Genomic DNA, 22,183 nt, shown 5'->3' with positions numbered 1-22,183 from the left:
GTGTGAGATACAATTGGTGTAGAAAACTATATTGAACTAATCTGTATCTTGCATTTATAATTGATGTCAAACACCAATCAGACCCACATCTTTCCATTATTGCAACACCTAGATCCAACATACATCTTGGTTATAAATTTGGATGTATTCCCCAGCCAAATCATTTGTTTCATTTTATTAATTTCAGGTGGGGCCAAGTTTGGCCCCCATCTTTCTCTTAGGAATGATCTTAACTGGAGAAAATGAAAGAAAGTCCCATTAGTTACTCCATATTTATTTCTTAATTGTTCAAAAGATATAAGAGAACCCTCCACATAACAATCATCAATATATCTTATTCCTTTGGCATACCAGAAATTCAATATTTTGTTACGCAGCAACACATTGTTCTTAATGATATACTGTAGTGTTGGACACGGCCAAGAAAGACTCAGCCACCACATTGAAAATCATTAATGACTTTTTATTCAAATTCAGAAAGGGCAGCATAAGCTCAGTCACCTCGTGCATTGTGACGTCATAATCACTGCCCCAGGCACGCGCTGGGCAGGAGACTTGAAGCAGGAAGAAACCCATGGCTGCCCCGCCACATGGCATTACACGCAGGGGCCAATTCGCCATGAGAGAGTGCGCCACCACACAATCTCCCCCCCCCCAAACCGGCTACACATCCCACCACTTGGGTGGGCGGCCCCGCCTTTTGGGCATGGTTGTCTGCATCGGCCGTGATAGGTCTAAATGTGCCACCTTCAAATGGTCCATGGTGAAAAGTTCATCTTTACCCCCATGTCCAAAGTGAAAGTCCTGCCAGACCAATGGAGGACCTTATATGGACCTTTGTACAGGTGTTGTAAAGGTGCCTTATGTGGGCCGCGCCGAACAAATACGAATTCCACCAAGTCCAGGTCTTTGGGACGATGTGTCGGCCGGACGCCACGATGTGAGGGAGGCGGGTGGGGGGGGGGCGGCTAGCGAGGATAGTTCCTTACGGAGATCTGCCAAAAGGTTTGCGTGCTCAGACATGACGTTGGGGTCCGGGCCAAAGAACTCACCGGGCAGCAAGAGCAGCATGGCGTAGACCAGTTTCACAGAAGACGCCTGCAGGTCCTCCTTGGGTGCTGTTCTGATGCCGAAGAGGACCCAGGGCAATACGTCTGCCCAGCCTAGGCGGGTGAGGTGAGCCATGAGGGCGGATTTCATATGATGATGAAACCTCTCCACCAAACCATTTGCTTGTGGGTGGTAGGCTGTGGTGTGCTGGAGTTTAACCTCCTGGAGGTTCACCAGCTGAGCCCAAAGTGCGGAGGAGAACTGGGTGCCTCCATCACTGTTGATGTGCGCTGGGACTAGCAATCCAATGGCTGACTAGGTTCCTGGTGCACGTCTCTGCGGAAGCCTCTTTAATGGGAACGCCCTCCAGCCATTTCGTGGTCCAATCAACTATTGTGGGAAGGTAGCGCCCTTCTCTGGACATTGGCAGGGGGCCTACGATGTCAACGCGGATGTGCTGAAATCTCCTCACCACTGGGTTGAATTGCTGGATTGGGGCCTGTGTATGCTGGTGGACCTTGGAGGCCTGGCACCTGGTGCAGTTTCTCACCATCTCGGCCACCTCCTTTTTGAGCCCGTGCCACACAAACCACTCTGCCACCATTTGCACCGAAGTCTTCACGGAAGGGTGGGCTAGGTCTTGCACTAAACTGAAAACCCTCGTCCTCCACTGCGGTGGAACTACCGGGCACGGCGAGCTGGTGGAGATGTCGCAGAGCAGCATGTCCGGGATGTTGGGCAACTGAATGTCCTGGAGCTTGAGGCCAGAGATGGCAGTCCGGAGAGCCTGCGCCTCTGTGTTCAGCTTCTGGGTCTGTGCCAACTGTGTGAAGTCAAGGCCGGGGGGCGAGAGCATTGCTCGCCGGATGAGAGAGCGCATCTGCCACGACGTTGTCTTTGCCTGCCGTGTGCTGGATGTCGGTGGTGAACACCGACATGTAGGAGAGGTGGCGTTGCAGGCCAGCCGACCACAGATCTTTGGCCATCGCAAATGCCTATGTGAGGGGCTTGTGATCCATGAATACCATGAAGGGCCTGCCCTCCAGAAAGTATCGAAAGTGCCGGATGGCCAGGTACAGCACCAGGAGCTCCTGGTCGAAAGCACTGTACTTGAGCTCTGGGGGGTGCAGCTGTTTGCTAAAGAAGGCCAGTGGGCGCCACTGTCCATTGAGCCACTGGTCGTGTATGCCCCCTACCGCCATGGCCGTGGCATCCACCGAGAATGTCGTATGTGCCTCCCGGCGTGAGTGCACTAATAGGGTTGCGTTGGTGAGGGCCTCCTTTGTTGCGGCCAAAGCAGTCTCTGCCTCCTCCGACCAGGTCAGGACTTTCTCCTTAGTGGTGATCAACGCGAACAGCGTTCTCATGGTGCGGGCGGTGCCGGGGATGAACCGATGATAAAAATTCACCATCCCCATGAACTGCAGGCCTTTGAGGGTGGATGGCTTGTGGAACTGCTGGACAGCCAAGACCTTCTCTGGCACCGGGGCAGCACCTGCTGCCAAGATGGTGTGCCCCAGGAACTGCAGGCATCTGCTTGCCGAACTGGCACTTAGCCATGTTGACCGTGAGGCCAAACTCCGCCTGTCAGACAAACAGGGTATGGAGCTGGGCCTTGTGCTCTTTGCGGTTGCGGCTGGCGATAAGGATATCATCCAGGTAGATAAACACAAAGTCCAAGTTCCTACCCACTGCATCCATGAGTCGCTGAAAAGTCTGGGCCTCGTTCTTGAGGCCGAAAGGCATACGCAGGAATTCAAAGAGACCTAAGGGGGTGATGATCACCATCCTGCTGATGTCCTCAGTGTGGACCGGGATCTGATGATATCCCCGCACCAGATTGACCTTGGAGAAGACTTGCGCACCGTGGAGATTGGCCGAGAAGTCTTGAATGTGTGGAACCGGGTACCTGTCCAGTGTGGTCACATCGTTCAAACGCTGGTAATCGCCACAAGGTCTCCAGCCCCTGGAGGATTTGGGGACCATGTGGAGAGGGGATGCCCAGGTGCTGTCCGAGGCCAGAAGATCCCCAACTCCTGCAACCGGAAAAATTATCTATTAGGTAGCGCCTTTGCCAATATTGTATAATCAGCATTCAGAAGTGATATAGGTCTATATGATTAAGTTTTTAATGGCTCTCTACTTTTCTTTGGTAACACTGTAATTATAGCAGTTGAGAAAGATTCGGGGAGGGTCTGGGTCTCCACCGCCCAGTCTAATAAATCCATCATAAGAGGCATCAATAAATCTTTAAATTTTCTATATAACTTGGGGGAGGAAATCATCTTCCCCAGAGATTTGTTAGCTTGTAAAGATCTATCAATTTCTTCTCTTGTAAAATGGACATCCAAATCAACCAATTCTCTATCTTCTAATTTTGGAAGTTCCATATTTGCTAAAAATTTGTCCATCTCATTTTCATCTCCTAATAATTCTGATTTGTATAGTTTCATATAATATTGTTTAAAATATTATTTCTTTTTGATTATGTTATGATATTGGCCTCAGTTTTTATTGAATTTAGCATCCTAGATGATTCCTCTGCCTTTACCTGCCAAACTTTAGGTGCCCATTCTCCTAATTCATAATATTTTTTGCTTAGATTTTAGTATAATTTTTTCCATTCTATACATTTGTAATGTGTTATATCTCAATTTTTTTATTCTCTAATAATCTATTTTTTTCTTGTAACACCATTCTTTGATATTTTTCCAATTTTGTTATTTCTTTCTCTAAACCATTCAACTTTGTAGCATGTTCTTGCAAGATTTTTTTGGAGAAGAGATCATTTGTCCTCTAAAGCGTATCCCATATTAAAAAGCTCTTATCAGTAGAAGAAAGATTAGTTTCACAAAATAGTTCCATCTGTCTCTTAATAAATTCACAAAAGTCTTTCTTTTTCAACAGTGTGGCATTGAGACACCATCTATACACACTTTCTTATTTTTCCATTATCACAATAGTTAAAGTTAATGGCAAATAATCTGATAAAAGCCAAATATTCAATTTTTTACCACTCTACTTTTTAACTGGGCAGATATTAAAAACAAATCAGTCCTTGTTTATGAATCATGTACCCTTGAGAAGAATGAATAGTCTCTTTCTATGGGGCTAAGCTGCCTCCCTATATCAATCAAATTTAAATCCTCCGTAAATGATAGTGTCATTTTTACAGCTTTTTCCCTTGTTACTGTTCTGACTGATTTATCCAATATTGGATCTAGACAGAAATTTAAATTCCTCCAACCAGTGTATTTTTCTCTTCCCTCTGCTGTTTTTAAAAAGATAGCCTTCATAAAGCCCTCATCATAGTGGTGGCTTGGGAGGAATTGCTAGAGCAGCTTGCACACACACATTTTAAAACACAAAATATTTGCAGGACTTTTGTAGAGTGCTTTTTGCAAGAGGCAACAAAGTATCAACATACAGCTTGCCTGGGAGATCATGTGATTTTTGCAGGCAAAGTGAGATCAGTTTTGCTCTCAGAGAGGGAGGGAGTGAAACAGATCGGAGGGACACAGAAATCAGTTCCAGAAGGACAAAGCTGGCAAACCTTGGAAGGCTGCCTGGTCAAAGGAGAAGGCTGGCAGTCTAAAAGGTGACCTGAAAGAAAGAGGATCATCTGGAGAACCCAGAAGAGGGCAAGTTTCGTCAGCAAGACTGATGAAGAAGGAATCAGTTGCGGATGTCCTGGAAAACGAATATCTCTCTGAAGACCAACAAGAACCCTTCTGAATTGTAATCATTTGCCTGATAAGCACCAAAGACTGGTGAACTTTGTTGATTCTAACTTCAGTGCACAGTACAAGAATTGCCTGCAACCAGTGAGATTGGACTGTGATCCAAAGAACTCTTCGAATCTTAAATATACATTACACACGTGTGCTTAGTATTAGATGGGGGAATTAAGTAGATTAGGTAGGTTAAGTAATAAGTTAAAGTTTAATTATGTATTCTTGTTCAATTATAATTAAAAACTACTTTTGTTTAAGTAACCCTGTGTTGTGGTTCATATCTATTGCTGCTGGTTTTGGGGGTCCTCTGGACTCCATAACAATAGATATTCAGACAATATTACTTGTCCTACCCATGTTCCGATTTTGTAAGATGTATTTCTTGTAGAAAGATTATACCTGCCTTTAATTTATTTAGGTGTGCCAAGACCTGCTTCTTCACCATCCTGTTTATCCTATTAACATTTTTACTCATACATTTTAGCATTCTATCTATATTGATTTTTTAAAACAAATATTGTTTAATAATAAAATCTTTTTGTTTGTTTAAATTATACAGTGATCTTTCCCCTCCAAAAAAAACATATAATGTCCCTACCCTGACAGTAACGTAAACTAGAAAGCCCGAAAGCCGCAAAAAAAGCCCGCAGAATCCTTCAAGGAAGAAGAGGCCCTCCCTTTAGCATCATCTTTGTTAGATACTCCTTTCTGGGCGCTATTTTCCCCTTTACTACTACTACTTTGCCCAACTTTTCTCTCTTTTCTAAGCTCTCCGTGAATATTTCAATAAAATTTACTTTTCAACAATAAATACAAGACGGTTTATAAACGTTCTTCACAGTCTTCTATGGTAACCTTAATGTTTTTATAAACCTCCTAGGAAGTCTTCTAACTCGTTCTTAATCTTGAAAAATCACAGATTACCTTCTGGTACTTCAACCCTCAGAGTCGCCGGGCTTATCATCAAAAATTTCAAGTTTTTGAATGCAATCTCATTCCTTTGCTTAATCAAAGTAGGACTAAAATCTTGAAAAAAATAACACTTTTTCATGGTCAATTTTTTGCTTAGAGTATTCATATGCTGCTCCCAGAATTGTCTCCCATTCCTGGTAATTCAAAAGTCTTAACAGGACCGGTCGTGGTCGTTGATTGCCGGCTCTCCTAGGTCCGAGGGTCGGTGAGCCCTTTCAATATGTAATTTTTCTCTGCATTTGTCTTCTTCCAGCACTTGTGGGATCCATGTTTCAAAAAATGTCACCCAATCTCTTCCCTCAATTCCTTCTTTCACTCCAATAATTCAAACATTATTTCATCTTCTAAAATTCTCCATTGGTCGATTTTGTCCAGCAGACCTTGTCTATCTAATTCCCATTTCTTTGCATCTTTTTTACCAAGCTTTTAGCTTATCTTGTTTTTAGCAAGTTTATTTCTGCTTGGTTCATTCTTTCCATTAAAAACCTTCAATTATTTATTTAATTTCAGTTATCCTTTCAGTCACGTCTCTTATTACATTTTCAACTCCTGCAAATAGATTGCTCAAATTTTCAAGTTTTTCCAGGATACTATTTAGTTCTTGTCCCGACTCAGAAGCTCTGACGGGTCCAAATGGTCTCGAGGCCACTCTTATGTCGCGCTATTTTGGGCTTTTGTTTGATGTTCCTGGCTGAGTAGAAACTTGATATTTGTTCTTAGCTGCCTGGTTTCTTAGTGTTTGTTTTGTTCATTTTTTAGAGAAAAAATTCTATATTTTAAGATTTTAATGATCTTTTTAATACTCTTCATGGAGAGCTCGATCAAAATATGTCTGTTTAAGTCCTTCACATGGCCACGCTCCCCTTGGTCAGTCGCTCTTGATTATGTCATCTCCAGTGGTGGACAGAGAGAGGGTTGAGAAGAGAAAGTGCACTGTTTGGGTGGAGCATGAAGAGTACAGAAGAAAGTCATTGAATTTAACCAACATCCCATGCTGGCTGCCCAAGCCCCAACGTCCCACGCCGGCCGCCCCAGCCCCATAGTCCTGCACCAGCTGCCCCAGCCCCATAGTCCCGCAGCAGGGGGCTGTCAGGCAGCGTGGAGGCAAGCTGTCAGACGGCTGTCCCTGCTCCGACTCAGGAGCTGGTGTTTGCTCCACGGCACCTCTCCCTGCTTTGGACCTTTCAGGTGGCAGAACACTGCCTTCAGTACTGCCACCTGAAAGTCCCTTCGCAGACACCCGCAGCCGCTCTGGAGCAGCATTCTACAGGCGATTCCACCTGAAAGTGGCTAAGGATTGTTGGAAAAGTGGCAATACAAGTTTGCCATGCTGCTTCTTTCCAGTGCTTGAGCTGAATAGTGAGATGGGAATGGTCTTTGAAATCCAGTGTGTTGGAACCACTCCTCAGAGGGTGGCCAGTCTCCAGAAATTCTCAATCCTGGAGGGCTCTACAAGTATTTAAAGGTGGGAGTATTGGGAGCTCTGGTGAGAAGACAAAGCAGAAGACTGAAACAGGTCAGCCATGAGCATTGCTGCTCTTTTGAGTTGTATTGAATGGTGGGACAGGCATAAGGGACTGAGTTGCATGAATGTACTGGAGAAACAGCAGGTCACACAGCATCCATAGAAAGGCCTGCAGCATCCATAGGAAATTGAGTTTCTCCAGCACATTTGTGTCTTTCTATGAATGCTGCATGACCTGTGAGTTTCTCCAGCACATTCGATCTCAGCATTTGCAGACTTTCCTGTTTTACCGTATGTTTTTGTGTTCATGTGTAGTGAATAGCAGAGAGGTAAAGGTTTTATTTAGGGCACTGTAAACTGAAAATCAGAGGGAATGTGTTGGGGGATTGGATATCACCTTTTACCTGCTTGCAGGTGAGTTCGGAGAAAATTGGAAGAATTTGCTCATCCTCCCTTTTGCCTATACACACCTGAGACCTTGACATTACAGTTGAGAGTCAGGAGACGTGGGGCATTATGACATAAAATAAACACTTAGCTTTAAGTTCTTTTTACACTTAAAATGACAACAATTTGGAAGATAATTTTGTTCTGTGGCATTGCACCACTCAAGAGGTGCTGGTCTTTCATTGGGAGGAAAATGGACCTGGTGCTGTATGAATGAACAACTCCTTGACATAGAACAGCTGAAATAAACTTGACACAGCAGCCTGTGGGGAAAGAAAATGGACTATGATTGTCCCAAATATTTAAAAATATTCAAAATCTATGAAAAGTTAATTAAACCATTCCTTATAAAGTTCTTAAAAAAGCAAAATAAAAGTTAAATTTGTACAAGTTAAACTTGTACGTTCTTTATTAAAATCAATAAAAATCCTTTAAAAAGAAGAAAAATGCTTTCAGTTGTTAAGATCAGTTGAAGAAATTATAATTATTGAGTCATTTTTCCTTTACTTCTGTTCCTGTCCATTGAAATGAATGGATTTGTTTCTCCTGCACTAGTTTAGTTGGTGAGTTCAGCAGGCAGATTCCTTGCCAAATTCCTGCTGGGAAACTGCTGCAAATCTATGCTCCATTGCTGGACTTTGAGGAGTCTAGCACACAATGTACCTAGGAAATTGTTTGCAAAGAACGGTCACCAAGTTCAGGATTTACAGTGAATTCCAGATTTTCACAAAATGCTCACAATTCCAGTGTTTCGGCCCATGATTTTGATTGTCAGAATGTACAGTTTAGAGCAATGTAATGAATTTTGTTGTAAGGGACATTACTCCTCCTAGTGGTGGGGAATGAGTTTTTCAGGCATATACTTGGGTCATCTTTTGTCCTGGCATCACAAATTCTGCCCAGTTGGAAAGCAAAGATGGTTTTTGTTTTGGTTTGCTGCAGTAGGGAGAACTGGCCAAAGAAGTACCAGATGAAGAACTTTGCCCTTCATATTAGGACTATAGAATGCTACAGGACAGAAAACAGGCCATTCAGCCCCTATGGTCTGTGCTGACCATCATTTCACTAGTCCCACTGACCTACTCCCATAACCTTCATCTCTCCAATCCATGTTGCTATCCAATTTATTCTTAAAACACAAGATTGAGTCTGCACTCACTACATCAGATGGCAGCCCATTCCACACTCCCACCACTTTGAGTGAAGAACTGTTCCCCCTAAGCCGGTGGTTCTCAACCTTTTTCTTTCCAGTCACATACCACTTTAAGTAAACCCTATGCCATAAGTGCTCTGTAATTGGTATGGGATTGTTTAAGGTGGTATGTGAGTGAGAAGGGAAGGTTGAGAATCACTGCTCTAGACCCAATTGTTACTAAAATATTTTGCTTGAGAAAAATTGTCATTGGCCCATTTCCTTTGGAGTTATGAAACCACGCACATAACGAATCAATTAGGTACGATTAAAACAATGGTTTTCAACCTTTTTCTTTGTACCCACATGCCATCTTAAGCAATCCCTTACTAATCACAGAGCACCTATGGCATAGGGATTACTTAAAGTGGTATGTGAATGGAGAGAAAAAGGTTGAAAACCACTGCTCTAAACCTTTCCCCTTTCAGCTTAAAACTGAGCTCTCGTATTTATCTCTCTAAGTGGAAAAAGCTTACTCACATCTACCCTGTCTATACCTCTCATAATTTTGTAAACCTTTATGAAATCTCCCCTCATTCTTCTTCCCTCCAAGGAATAAAATCCTAACTTGTTTAACCTTTCCCTGTAACTCAACTCCTGAAGACCTAGAAAAGTCCTAGTAAATCTTCTCTGCACTCTTTCAATCTTATTGACATCCTTCCTGTAGTTAGGCGATCAGAATTGCACACAAATTTGGCTTCACCATTATCTTAAACAGCCCAACTCCTATACTCAATACTTTGATTTATAAAGAATAAGATGCCAAAAGCTTTCTTTACAACCCTGTCAACCTGCGACATCACCTTCAAGGAACAATGTATCTGTATTCCCATATCATGTATACAAAAGTAAAGAAAGAAAGTTCATTTTGCAAGCAGTGAGCTAGTCATCCAATGCATGTTACAACAGTAAAAGGGGCACCATGGTTAGAGTAGCAGTTGCACAACACTTGCAGTTCAAACAACCCAGGTTCGAATCTGTGCTATGTGCAAGGAGTTTGTATATTCTCCCTGTGGGTGTGTGAGTTTCCTCCAGGTGCTCTGGTTTCCTCCCATCTTCAAAATGTATGAGATTTGTAAGTCAATTTGGTGTAATTTGGTGGCATGTCTGTGGAAGGGCCTGTTACTGTGCTGTATATCTAAACTTAAATTTGAAATGTAAAACACAACAGTTTTGAGTTGTGGATAAAGTCCAGTTAGAACAGAGCAAAGGGAAAGAGTTACACAAGAAAATGTTGAGATGCTGGTGTTGAGTGCAATACACCGTTGTGCTGGAGAAACTCAGCAGGTCCTGCAACATCCATGGAAAGTAAAGCATAACCAATGTTTCACGCCTGAGCCCTTTGTCAAGTATGACAGAGCAAAGGCAGCGTTATTTTACTAGGTTCGTTCAGGAGTCTCATAGCAGTGGGAAAGAAATTGTTATTGAATCTGGTATTGCGCGATTTGAGTCTTTAATCTTTATCCCGAGATGAGGGAGAAGAAATTGTGATGAAGGAAGGGATGAGTTGTTGCCTGCTATTTCAAGGCAGTGGGAGGTGTAGATTGAGGGAGGAGAGGTTGTTTTGTATGAGGTCTGAACCACATTCCCCATACTCTGAGGTTTTGGTGGAGCAATTTCTATACCCTGCAGTCATGCTGTGCTGTGACCATGCTTGTTGGAACCAGTTATAAATTTTTAATTAAAAATTTTTTTTTAGATATATAGCATGGTAACAGCCCATTTTGGTCCACGAGTCCATGCTGCCCAATTTACACCCTGGTACATTTCAAATGGCGGGAGGAAACTGAAGCCCCCAGGGAAAACCCATGCTGACGTGGGGAGAATGTACAAACTACAGATAGCATGTATTCGAACCCATATCCCGATTGCTGGTGTTGTAAAGGTGAGGTGCTACCTGCTGCATCAACCAAGTCGCCCTAAGTTTGCTAGTTGAAAGAAGATTATACAAAACAAAATTCAGTTAATTCTAGCACCCATCATCATACCCCAGACCATTTTGAAGGGTCCCATCACCTTTTCCTTTCCTGCAGTTGTCTGTGTGATGGAATGCTTGTGCCACAAGGCATATTGTAACAGATTTATGTTAGCCTTTAATTTAATGTTAAACTATATTTTTTATAAAGTAAATTATCAAGTTAAATATTGTATCTGTATTAGTAAGTTAGCTGTGGGTTGGTACAGGATCACACACAAGTCACAGCACATTTATAGAGAACCATTGTTTTCTGCAAAGAGTTTTCATTCTCAGAGTTAATGTGTCTTGGACAGAAAAAGCTAATAGATTTCAACTGGGTTTTAATTATTCAAGAACTGCTGAAGGAAGCCATCTTCTTTTAATCAAAGCCACTTAAGCCTCTTAAACAGAGATGAGATCAGAGGTTGTTATGATTTTAAAAAAGGATCAGAATTTTGGTAGAACTGAAGGTCATGTGGTTTCCAAGAATTGGAACTCACCTCGGTGATGATGTAATGGTCACATGGTTTGGAGAATATATTACTGAATTTAGACATTTTGTGTTCAGTTTTGGAAGAGTTCAGTTTGGAGAGTACAGAAGTCAAAACCCTGTGAAGTCAAAACCCTGTCAAAACCCTTGTGAAAGACAAGGTTGAATTACAGTAACCAGAATTGGTGATGCTGTTATGTGTAACTCCTTGGAAAAGAGGAACATAGAATCAGTAGCTTTTGAAATAAGGAAGACCATTTCACTGTCTCTTTGGAAAAGAAGACACATTTATACTGAGTCTGCTTTTGTGTGGCCACTTCGTTTAACCCTTGTCTGGTTTGTGACTTCATTGTGGAAGAAGATGACCATGTTTGTTTAACCCTCGTATGGGTTTGTGAATTCATCATGGAAGAAAATAGTGAGTAAAGAAGTCTGAAGATATAATGTTTAAAAGTGCTTTATAATTAAGAACTGAGAATTTAAGACCTTCAAGCAAGACTGGAATGATGCTGAATTTTTAAAGATTGACTTTTCAGAGTGGGACTTTGATTACAAACACACACACATAGTGGGGTTAAATCTAGAGTTAAATAAGTTTAGAGATAAGTAAGAAATATGCTTTGAAAGTCTAATAAAAACTATTATTTTGAATTTACCACTGACTGGTGAATTTTCCATTGTTGTTCTTGTGTTAGTGCTAACAAAGTCCCTATAGTCCCAAAAAATAATTAAAAGGGTTGTTATTTCATAACAATATACTGTCAGAACAACTCTCGAAAAAGGAATTTCGAAGGAAAGTCCGTGGACCTCACTTTTAAGGAACGTGATTATCACTTGATGTTGTGGTTTTGTGTATGTGCGGTGTGTGTTTGACTTTGGATTTCCTGATGTCACTCCAAGTCAAGTCATCTTTATCATTCATACCATTTTCACATGGTAAAGATGAGATAGCATTTCTCCAGGATCATGGAGCATATTTACATAAATATAAGTTAGAATAGAAGTTAAACACAAGATGAATACAGTAGCAGTCCACGGTACCCTATCAACAAATGTTCTGGGAATTTAGAAGTCTGATGGCTTGGGGGAAAAAGCTGTTGCCCAATCTGGATGTAAGGGCCCAAGTGCTGCAGTATCTCCTACCAGATGGCAGAAGGGAGAACAGTTTACATGAAGGGAGTGTGGAGTCCTTTACAATTTTTATTGCCTTTTGCCTTGTTTGTAGATGTCATACATAGTCGGAAGAGAGCCCCCAATTATATTTTCCGCTGACTTCACTATCCTCTGCAGGGTCTTACGGTCCAAGGAAGTACAGCTTCCAAACCAGGCAGTGATGCAGTTGCACAGAATGCTCTCAATACATCCTCTGTAGAATGTAGTGAGGATGGAGGGTGGGAGATGGACTTCCCTCAGCCTTTGCAGGAAATAGAGGCACCGATGGGCTTTCTTGGTTATGAGCTGGTGTCAAGGGACCAAGTGAGATTCTTCACCAAGTGCTCTCCAAGGAACTTGATACTCTTGACGACCTCCCAGACTTTCTTACAGCAGAGCTCAACAAGGGAGCAATTGCCCAGCATTTAAAAGTAAACCATGTAAAGACTCTGCACTGTGTCTAAGAAGATACAAGAGGTACTCTCCTGTTGCAGAAGTCCTTAGTAGAAGAACAGCTGTGTGAGACCCAGGTAGTTAGCTGGTTTATTTTCAGAATCAGAATTTATTGTCATGAACATGTCACAAAATTTGTTGTTTAGCAGCAGCATCACAGGTGGAAATATTGCTATAAATTACATTTTTTTTTAAATTAGTGCAAGAATCGAGAAAATTAGGTAATGTCTGTGGTTCATTGTCCATTCAGAGATTTGATGGTGGAGGGGAAGAAACTGTTTTGGGTGTTCATTTTTATGCTCCTGTACCTCCTTCCTGATGTTAGCAGAGCAAAGAACGCATGGCCTGGGTGCTGATGGTCCTTGAGAACAGAGGCTGCTTTCTTAAGAAAGCGCCTCTTGTAGATGTCTTTAATGGAGTAATGACTGATGCCCATTATGGTGCTGGGTGAGTTCACAACTCTCTGTAGTCTTTTCCTATCCTGTACAATGGCTCCTCCATACCAGACAGAGATGCAACAAGTCAGAATGGTACACCTGCAGAAATTTTCAAGAGTCTTTTGTGACATACCAAATTTCCTTAAACTCCTAATGAAATATATAGCCACTGGCACTTCTTCATCATGATTACATTGACATGGCGGCCCCAGGATAAATCTTCAGAGATGTTAACACCCAGGAATTTGAAATTCTTAATCCTTTCCACTGCTGACCACTCGATAAGGATTAGTTTGTGTTCTCCTGATTTCCCTTCCTGAAGTCCACATTCAGCTCCTTTGTTTTACTAACATTGAGTCCTAGGTTATTGTTGTAACACCACTCTACTAGCTGATCTATCTCACTCCTGTATGTTTCCTCAATGGCATCGGTGATTCTGCTGACAACTGTGGTGTCATCGGCAAATTTGTAGATGACATTTGAATTGTGGCTAGCCACACATTTGTGGGTGTTGAGCATTTAGAGCAGTGGGCTAAACATGCATACTTGCAGTGTGCCTGTGTTGATTGTCAGTGAGAGGAGACATTGTTTCTAATTCATGCTGACTGTGGTCTTCCGATGAGGATGTCAAGGATCCAGTTGCAAAATGGGGTGCAGAGGCCCCGGTATTAGAGCTTGTGGACCAGTACTGTGGGTTTGATGGTGTTGAAAGTTGAGCTGTAGTTGATTTAAAAAGTAGCCTGATGTACTTGTTGCTGTTTACACACACATTCTACCTTAAGCAATCCCTATGCCATAAGTACTCTGTGATTAATAAGGGATTGCTTAAAGTGGTATGTGAGTGGAAAGAAAAAGTTTGAAAACCACTGTTTTAATTATTCCTAATTGACGAGTTATGTGCATGGTTTCATAACTCCAAAGGAAATGGGCCAATAACAATTTTTCTCAAGCAAAATATTTCAGTAACAATTGGGCTTAGAGCAGTGGTTCTCAACCTTCCCTTCCCACTCATATACCACCTTAAGCAATCCTTTACTAATCACAGAGCACTAATGGCATAGGGATTACTTAAGATGAAATGTGAGTTTAGGGGGTCCGTTTGAACACTTGCATTTGCCATGGAATGATTGTGGCAGTAGGCAAATTACATTGGGTCCAGATCTTTACATGGGTTAATTCTGGCCTTGACCAACCCCTCAAAGCATTTTATCACAGTAGATGCGAGTTCTACTGAGCAATAGTTATTCAGGCAGCTAACTCTACTCTTGGGCACCAGTATGATTTTGAAGCAGGTGAGAACCTTCAACTGCAGCAAAAAGAGATTAAAAATGTGAACACTTCAGCTAGTTGGTTGGCACAGATTTGCAGTACCCTGCCAGGTACACCATCAGGGCCTAATGCCTTGTGAGGGTTCACCCTGTTGAAGGATGTTCTGATGTTGGACTCAGAGACCGATATCACAAGGTCATCATCTTCTGCAGGGATTCTCATTGGTGCTGTTGTGTTCTCCTTTTCAAAGAGAGCATAAAAGCAGAGTGAAGCATAATAGCCATTTATGATGTTCAGCTTCACCTTGTATGATGTGAAGGCCTGCAAACCCTGCCATAGCTGGTGAGTATCTGATGCACTCAAGCTTCCCTTGGAACTGCCTCTTTGCTGCTGAGGTGGGGTCATACCTAGACTTTTTGCGGAGATCTGGATCACCAGTTTTAAATGTGATCTCACTCTCAGCAGGTTGTGAATCTTTTGATTCATCCATGGCTTTTGATTGGGGTGTGCGGTTGGGATACACTCATCCATGCAGGTCTTGATGAAATGGTGACAGCCCTGGCATATTCATTCAAGATTGAGGATGAGTCTTGACTAAAGTTCAAAGCAGTCCTGCAGGCACTCATCCACTTCCATCGACCATACTTCCACCATCTTCACCACTGGTGCTAGTGTCCTCAGTCTCTGCTTGTATGCTGGGAGTAGAATTACAGCCCAGTGATCAGACTTGCAGAAGTGTGGTCTTGCGATGACTCGGTAGGCATTCTTCACAGTGGTGTAGCTGTGGTTAAGTGTGTTGTCTCCACTAATTTTGCAGGTAATGTTGATGATAGTTTGTTAGGCTTCTTCAGGTTGGTCTGTGTAAAGATCCCTAAAATGATAAGGTAGGCATCAGGGTATTTTGTCTCATGGCTGCTGATCACAGTGCTCAGCCCCTCCAGTCCCAGCCTGATGTTATTCTGGGGTCAAATGTACACAACGACCAGGATGATGGCAGTTAACTCCCTCGGTAGATAGAAAGGATGGCTTTTGATTGCCAGATGTTCCAGTTCAGGGTAGCAGGACTGGGACATAACACTCATGTTTATTCTGTTTATTCACTATGATGAAATGTCATCTCCTTTGGTTTTTCCTGACGCCGGTGACCTTCCCACTTGTTGGTGGGTGAACCCCTCAGGCTATAGTGCTGTGTCCAGAATGCACTCATTCAGCCATGTCTCAGTGAAGCACATCACAGAGCAATCTCTGATGTCCCTCTGCTGCTGCAATCTGCCTCTGAGATCATCCAGTTTACTTCCTAAAGATTGTACGTTGGCCAGGAGGATGGTAGGGAGCGGATGCCTTCAGTCCCATGTGGTTGGAACTTCTTTAAATGGCCTGTGTGTCAGCTGATTGAATCGCCCAAGGTCTTTAAATGGCCTTTGGGCTGGCTGTTTGAATCGTCCATGGTCTGTTGGAGAGCTTACAACTACTGATAATTGCTAGATCTCTACTAACTTCCTAACCGCTGCAATCGTGTCTGCCTGTCCCGCATCGGACTTGTCAGCCACAAACGAGCCTGCAGCTGACGTGGACTTTTTACCCCCTCCATAAATCTTCGTCCGCGAAGCCAAGCCAAAGACTAACTTCCTTAGTACAGTATTACTTACTAGTAAATTGGTTTCCGTTGCTGAAGGTTTAATTTGTAGTAATTCTGAATGGGAATATCTGATGATTCCCGCTGGAGCGGCAAGCAAAGAGTTGCCACTGGAAGGCACCATCTTTTTTTTTCCTCAGTGGCTATTAATTTAATAAAAATCTTTTCAACATCAAACCAAATATTTTTTTAAATATTTCCTCGGAACTACTTGCTATGTATTTTAAATTTCACAATTTGTATTTTTTTTCTCTCCTGCAATCTTTTTATCGAGTTTTATAGAACAAACACGCATAGTATAGAGAACACAAGGTTACCAAAGATGAAGAATATAAGTACATTTCCAATATAATACAATGTTGTCAGAATGATTAAAAAAAAACAAAGAAAAGAACTCTAACCCCCCCCCCCCACTACTGAAAAAAAACCTGGGATGTTTTGGTTAAAAGTGGTACAATTCTGCTGAATCTATGAAACATTACTTACTGAAGGAAAAACCACGTGCATAAATAAATACATTCAATGATCAAGACAGATTTAATGAGCACGAAAATAAAAGGTCTTGAAATTTTAGGAAAATTAGTGTTAGTGTACAATGCGGAACCCCTGATCGAAATTAACATAACCACTGAGTACTAGTGGGTGGAACAGGATTGATATTTTTTCTATGAAAGTTTGAACTCTGTGTAGTTCAGGTTTAGCTTGGGGAAATTTTCAGTGTTTTGTCCAGGGCTGAAATCGGAGGATTGCTGAAGGTGAACATTTATATTGAGGTCAGTGAAGAGTTTTCACCATTTGTTATTGATCCCCAAAGTTCAGTGAAGATTTGCAATGAGACTCTGGAAAACTTGGACCCTTTTCTGTACCTCGGAAGTGAAGGCAGACAAAAAAAATCAGCCACCACTTTATTATCCATATTTGAATCTCACCTGCCTCAGATGAGGATATTGATTTGATGTGGAGCCAATCTTGTCAGTAGCTACTTATGAATAGCTGTTCGGCTGGTTTATGTGTTTTACTGCTAATGGGAATACCATGGTGAGTCCTATCGGCCGATGAGTCAAATTAGGCTATTCAGCCTATTGTGTTTGCCTTGCCATTTCATCATGGCTGATTTAATATCCTTTTTAACCCCATTTTCCTGCCTTCTCCTAATCAAGAACTTATCTACCAATCTAAGTGCATTACACCGGTACCTGGAAAAATAGGGAACCTTGACCAAACTGTTTAAAAGGGGATAGCTGCTGAATGACTGGATATACCAACTTTGATGCTAGATAATTCAAACACTTTTTGTTCTCTGTTAATGTGCCTATTGTTTTCATGTTGAACCTTCAGAAATATGGAAGACTTCATAACTTGGGTAGACTCTTCAAAGATCAAACGACATGTAATGGAGTATAACGAAGAGGTAAGAATTATGCTAAAATACCATCCTCAAAATAAACTTTCATTTTTCTGAAGGCCTTGAATTTACCAGTGGATAAGCTAGGTCTAAAATAGCCTTTCGGTGCATTTGGTTTTTGATTCTGCCCGGACATTTGAAACCAGCATACTTCATGACCTGCTGTTTACCATTCTGAGCTGTTTACCATTGTTGTTTCTTCATAGGAACTTAAAGCTAACTACTATCTCCACCTCAGCACTACTAATCTCCTTCCCTTCTCTAGAAGTCTGTAACTAGTTCTTTGGTCTTGATGACATTGAGGGATAGACTGTTATCCTGGTACCAAGCCACTGGTTCTTCTCCCTTCTGTATTCCTTCTCATCATTGTTTGAGGTCCAGTCTACAATGGTGGTGACATCTGCGTATTTATAGAAGGAGCTGGAGCAGCATTTGGCCACATGGGTTTCCAGGCAATGCAGTAGGGGGCTGAGTAGGTAAAGTGGCTGGGCCCTGATATTTAGTGTGATTGTGGAGTTGGTTCTGTCACTGATCCTCACTGATTGCAGTCTGCATGACAGGATGCTGTGGATCCCGCTGAACACAATCAAGTAGGAGAGAAAGAGTGGTCAAAATTTAGAGTCAAAACCCTTTATCAGTCAGATTGTGCTCATCTTCAGATTCCAGCAGCTGCAGTGTCCCGTGTGTCTCAAGTTGTGCATCCAATTGCAGAGTGGGGTGCAGTGGCCAAGATTCCGGAATTTGGGAATGAGTTTATTTTGGAGTATTGTGTTGATGGTAAAGCTGTAGCTGGTATGATAGTGACCTTCTTGAAGCAGGTAGATACTTCTGCCTGTGGGCGAGAGAGGTTGAAGATGTCTGTGAATACTCCTGCCAGCTGGTCTGTGAGACCTAGGAGGGACTGGGTGAAGAATACTAAGGGAAAAAAATTGGAAAGGTGGAACTGGGCTCAATTATGTTTGCAGCCCCTTGACTTCTAATTCATTTGTTGCCTTCAGCAGCACATAGTCCAGACTGATACTTGGTTTTCGGAATGAGCTACATTTTCTGAAAAGCCATTTGTTAGCTGAGATGCTGAAAGACAAGCAAACAAGCAAACACACTCAACTATTGTGTGAATGCAAAATGTTTGTGGTGATATTTAAAGAGAAGAGGATGTGAAGTATACTGGCCCACAATCCATCCACAAACAATATCTCCAAGCTGGGTTAACAAATCATTTGTGTTATATGCAATGCACAAACATGCTGGAGAAACTCAGCAGATCATGTAGCATCTGTAGGAAGAAAAGAGTAAGCAACATTTTGGCCCTGGCCTTTGGTCACGGATAAGCAAAAACATACTGGGGTCTGAATAAAAATCTGTTTCCTTTCTTCCAGATTCCCAATGCCTTCCCTCTCCTGTCACATTATCACTTTTCAGCTTTTTTCTCATTACCGTCCCAGTAGCCATCTATGACCTCTTATCTATTGGCCGGTGCTCCCCTCCCTGCCCCTTTCACCCTACTCTCCTCTTCATTCCCACCCTCTTCCTCCACCTTTTTATTCAGGCATCTGTCTATTTCTAGCTTGCCCAGGCCCAAAACATAAAATTAATGACCCGCTGAGTTTCTCCAGAACTTCTATGTATTGTACTTGATTCCAGCATCTGCAGACTTTCTTTTAAATTCAGTTGTGTTATATGCAGGAGCTTGCTGTATGATCTGGCAGTCATGTTTGCTTTCTTAACAAAATTTACTCTTGCTTCAAAGATCATTAATTTACTGCTTTGTTACCTGAACCCACACAATGTGATTCTGTCCACTTTTTCCTCCTCCTGAATTTATTAACAAGAACAGATAAAAATAAACAAGGCTGTTAATGAAAAATGCATTTCTGCAACCTAGATGAATTTTCCAAGGCACTTCACAAAAATATTGACTAAGTAAGTGAAGACTGCAAAGGAGTCACGTGATGGAGTAGTGGCCGGACGGTGAACTCCAGCCCTCTCCAGAAAAGTCGGGAAAAACAAAGGAAAACACAAAGGCACAGAAATAAAAGTTACAGAAAAGTGAGTATAAAGGTGGAAAGAAGATGGCGACAAAAAAAGAAAAATCGAAAGCAACGGTAAGAAGAGAGGAAGAGAAGACAAAGGAGGAAAAAGGTGAAGGCCTTACCTGTCCGAAGAGGCCCGCTGCAGAGAGAGAAACCCGCTCCCTCAGGTCGGTAAATAATGGACTACAAAAATGGCTCGCAGAGCCGAGTAAAAGTGCGCAACCGCGCATGAAAAAAAACACACCGACGGGAGGGGGGACCAGCTGGGGAGTCGATCTCCACAGCCGGCAATGACAGCTGCAGAACACCTGCAGCAAGAAGAGACCACAGAAGACAATAGAAACAAGAAAGAAGAGGAGGAAAGGGCACCAAAGAAACAACAGATGGCCAACCCAGAGGAAGAAGAAGAGGAAGAATACAGTGAAATAGATGAAGGGAAAGGCAAGGTAAAGGATATACTTTCTCTTGTTAGAGGATACATGGAGTCATTTAAAGAATGGCAAACACAGGAATTCAATGATTTAAGAAGAAGAATAAACAACACAGAAGAGAAAATAAATAAAATGGAGATGACCTTAACAGAAATGGGAAAGAAAATGGACAAGATGGAACAGCGGGCAGTAGCAGCAGAAATGGAGGTAGAAGACTTAAAAAAGAAATTGGAGAAATCTAATGAAAAAACTAAAGAGACACAAGAACTACTAGCTCAAAAAATAGATACAATGGAAAACCATAACAGAAGAAATAACATAAAGATAGTGGGCCTTAAGGAAGATGAAGAAGGCAAGAATATGAGGGAGTTTATAAAAGAGTGGATCCCTAAGACCCTAGGATGTCCAGAACTACAGCAAGAAATGGAAATAGAAAGGGCACATAGAGTATTGGCCTCTAAACCACAACCACAACAAAAACCAAGATCTATTGTAGTAAAATTCCTAAGATATACTACAAGAGAAAAGGTACTGGAGAAGACAATGGAAAAAGTAAGAGAGGGCAACAAACCACTGGAGTATAAAGGGCAAAAAAATCTTCATTTATCCAGATATAAGTTTTGAACTCCTAAAGAAGAGAAAAGAGTTCAATACAGCAAAGGGGATTTTATGGAAGAAAGGGTATAAATTTATACTAAAGCATCCAGCGGTATTGAAAATATTTATTCCAGGACAACAAAACAGACTATTCTCGAATCCAGAAGAAGCACGAAAATTTGCAGAATAATTACAAAAATAGACTGAGGGACGAAGACGGCTAATGAGAGTTAAAATGATCACGATTGATATGTATGTGGGTAAAGACAAAAATAGACTGAGGGATGAAGACGGGTAATGAGAGTAAAAATGATCACGATTGATATGTATGCGGGTAAAGAGGTATAAGAGTGAATAGAGACAATGAGCATACATGAATGTATCTGTACTTAGAGGAAAATATAGATAGTATAGACAAGAATTAATAAGAGAAGGTAATGGAATAGAGAGAATAAGGAGGGAATTAAAAGAGTGACCTTTGTGACATATGAAAAGTGAAATCTTTTCTGGGGGAGGCGGGGTGGGGGGAAATAGCGGTCACTGCAAAATCAGTTGACGCTTGCGAGTGGATTCGCAAATCCAAATGGAGAGGGGAGATGTGGTTGTCCGACAAGGGATAAAGGACAACTCAGGAGGTGAAGGGGAGATTGGGGATAAATAAGATAGAAATAGGAGAATAAGGAAAATGTTGGATGTTGTAGGAATGTTGTCTTATAAAGAGTTGAAAATAAGAAAACAGAAATGGAAAAGGAGGAAAGGTAATGATGGAAATACAGAAAGAGAAGATAAACAAAATATAAAAGGGCTACGCTGAACTATATGTCTTTAAATATTAATGGAATACATAACCAAATTAAAAGCAAGAAACTACTAAATTTAAATGAATAAATGTATTCCATTAGAAAAAATAACATATAGGTTAAGAAATAATATTGAAATATTCGAACAAGTATGGGAGCCTTACATTAAATACAATAGCGAAAACCTACCGGGGACAAACATTACCTAAGTTGATGGAAGGAGAAGGAAAGAAAAGAATGGACTCAGTAGAATTTCTGGTGTAATTTTGTAGAATGGCAACATTGTCTGCCTGGCTTAATGCAACCTAGATTGTATACCTAAAATGGATGAGAGGGGGGGTTGGGGGGGTGGTTTGGGAGGAAAGGTGGGGGGGAGAAAAAGTCACTGTATATGTGTGAAAAAGAAACAGTGTATATCATGGCTAATGTGATTTATGGTGTGAAAAATAAAAATTTTTAAAAAAAAGTAAGTGAAGACTGAACCATAAGAAGTATCCAAAGGTTTGGTTTGACGGATGGAATTTTGGGATGAAAGGGAGGTGTGGGGTAAAGTGAGTATCTGAACTAGTTATGTTAGGAGTTGAAGTGAGACTGACTATCAATTTGCAGTATTTCTATATTTTTAAGTGAACTGGAATGTATTTGAAATTGGTGTTTTATTTT

The 22,183-nt window shown here is 41.6% G+C and overlaps 1 protein-coding gene across 2 annotated transcripts in view; it reads left to right on the top strand.

Moving 5' to 3' along the window:
- imp3 (IMP U3 small nucleolar ribonucleoprotein 3) overlaps positions 1–22,183 on the top strand; it is a 221,220-nt gene that overhangs the window by 198,692 nt on the left and 345 nt on the right. For both annotated transcript variants that reach the window (XR_011357576.1, XM_069937635.1), the window contains one exon: positions 17,593–17,665. Coding sequence is in view for 1 of the 2 variants with exons in the window: in XM_069937635.1 (XP_069793736.1) it covers positions 17,593–17,665 (73 nt within the window). In the remaining variant the exon portion in view is untranslated. Of the gene's footprint in view, positions 1–17,592; positions 17,666–22,183 lie in introns of those variants that run through there.

The sequence above is a fragment of the Narcine bancroftii genome, chromosome 5, assembly GCF_036971445.1.
Source record: "Narcine bancroftii isolate sNarBan1 chromosome 5, sNarBan1.hap1, whole genome shotgun sequence".
In the NCBI taxonomy this organism is placed as follows: Eukaryota; Metazoa; Chordata; class Chondrichthyes; order Torpediniformes; family Narcinidae; genus Narcine; species Narcine bancroftii.
This window is presented reverse-complemented; position numbering and strand designations above follow the sequence as displayed.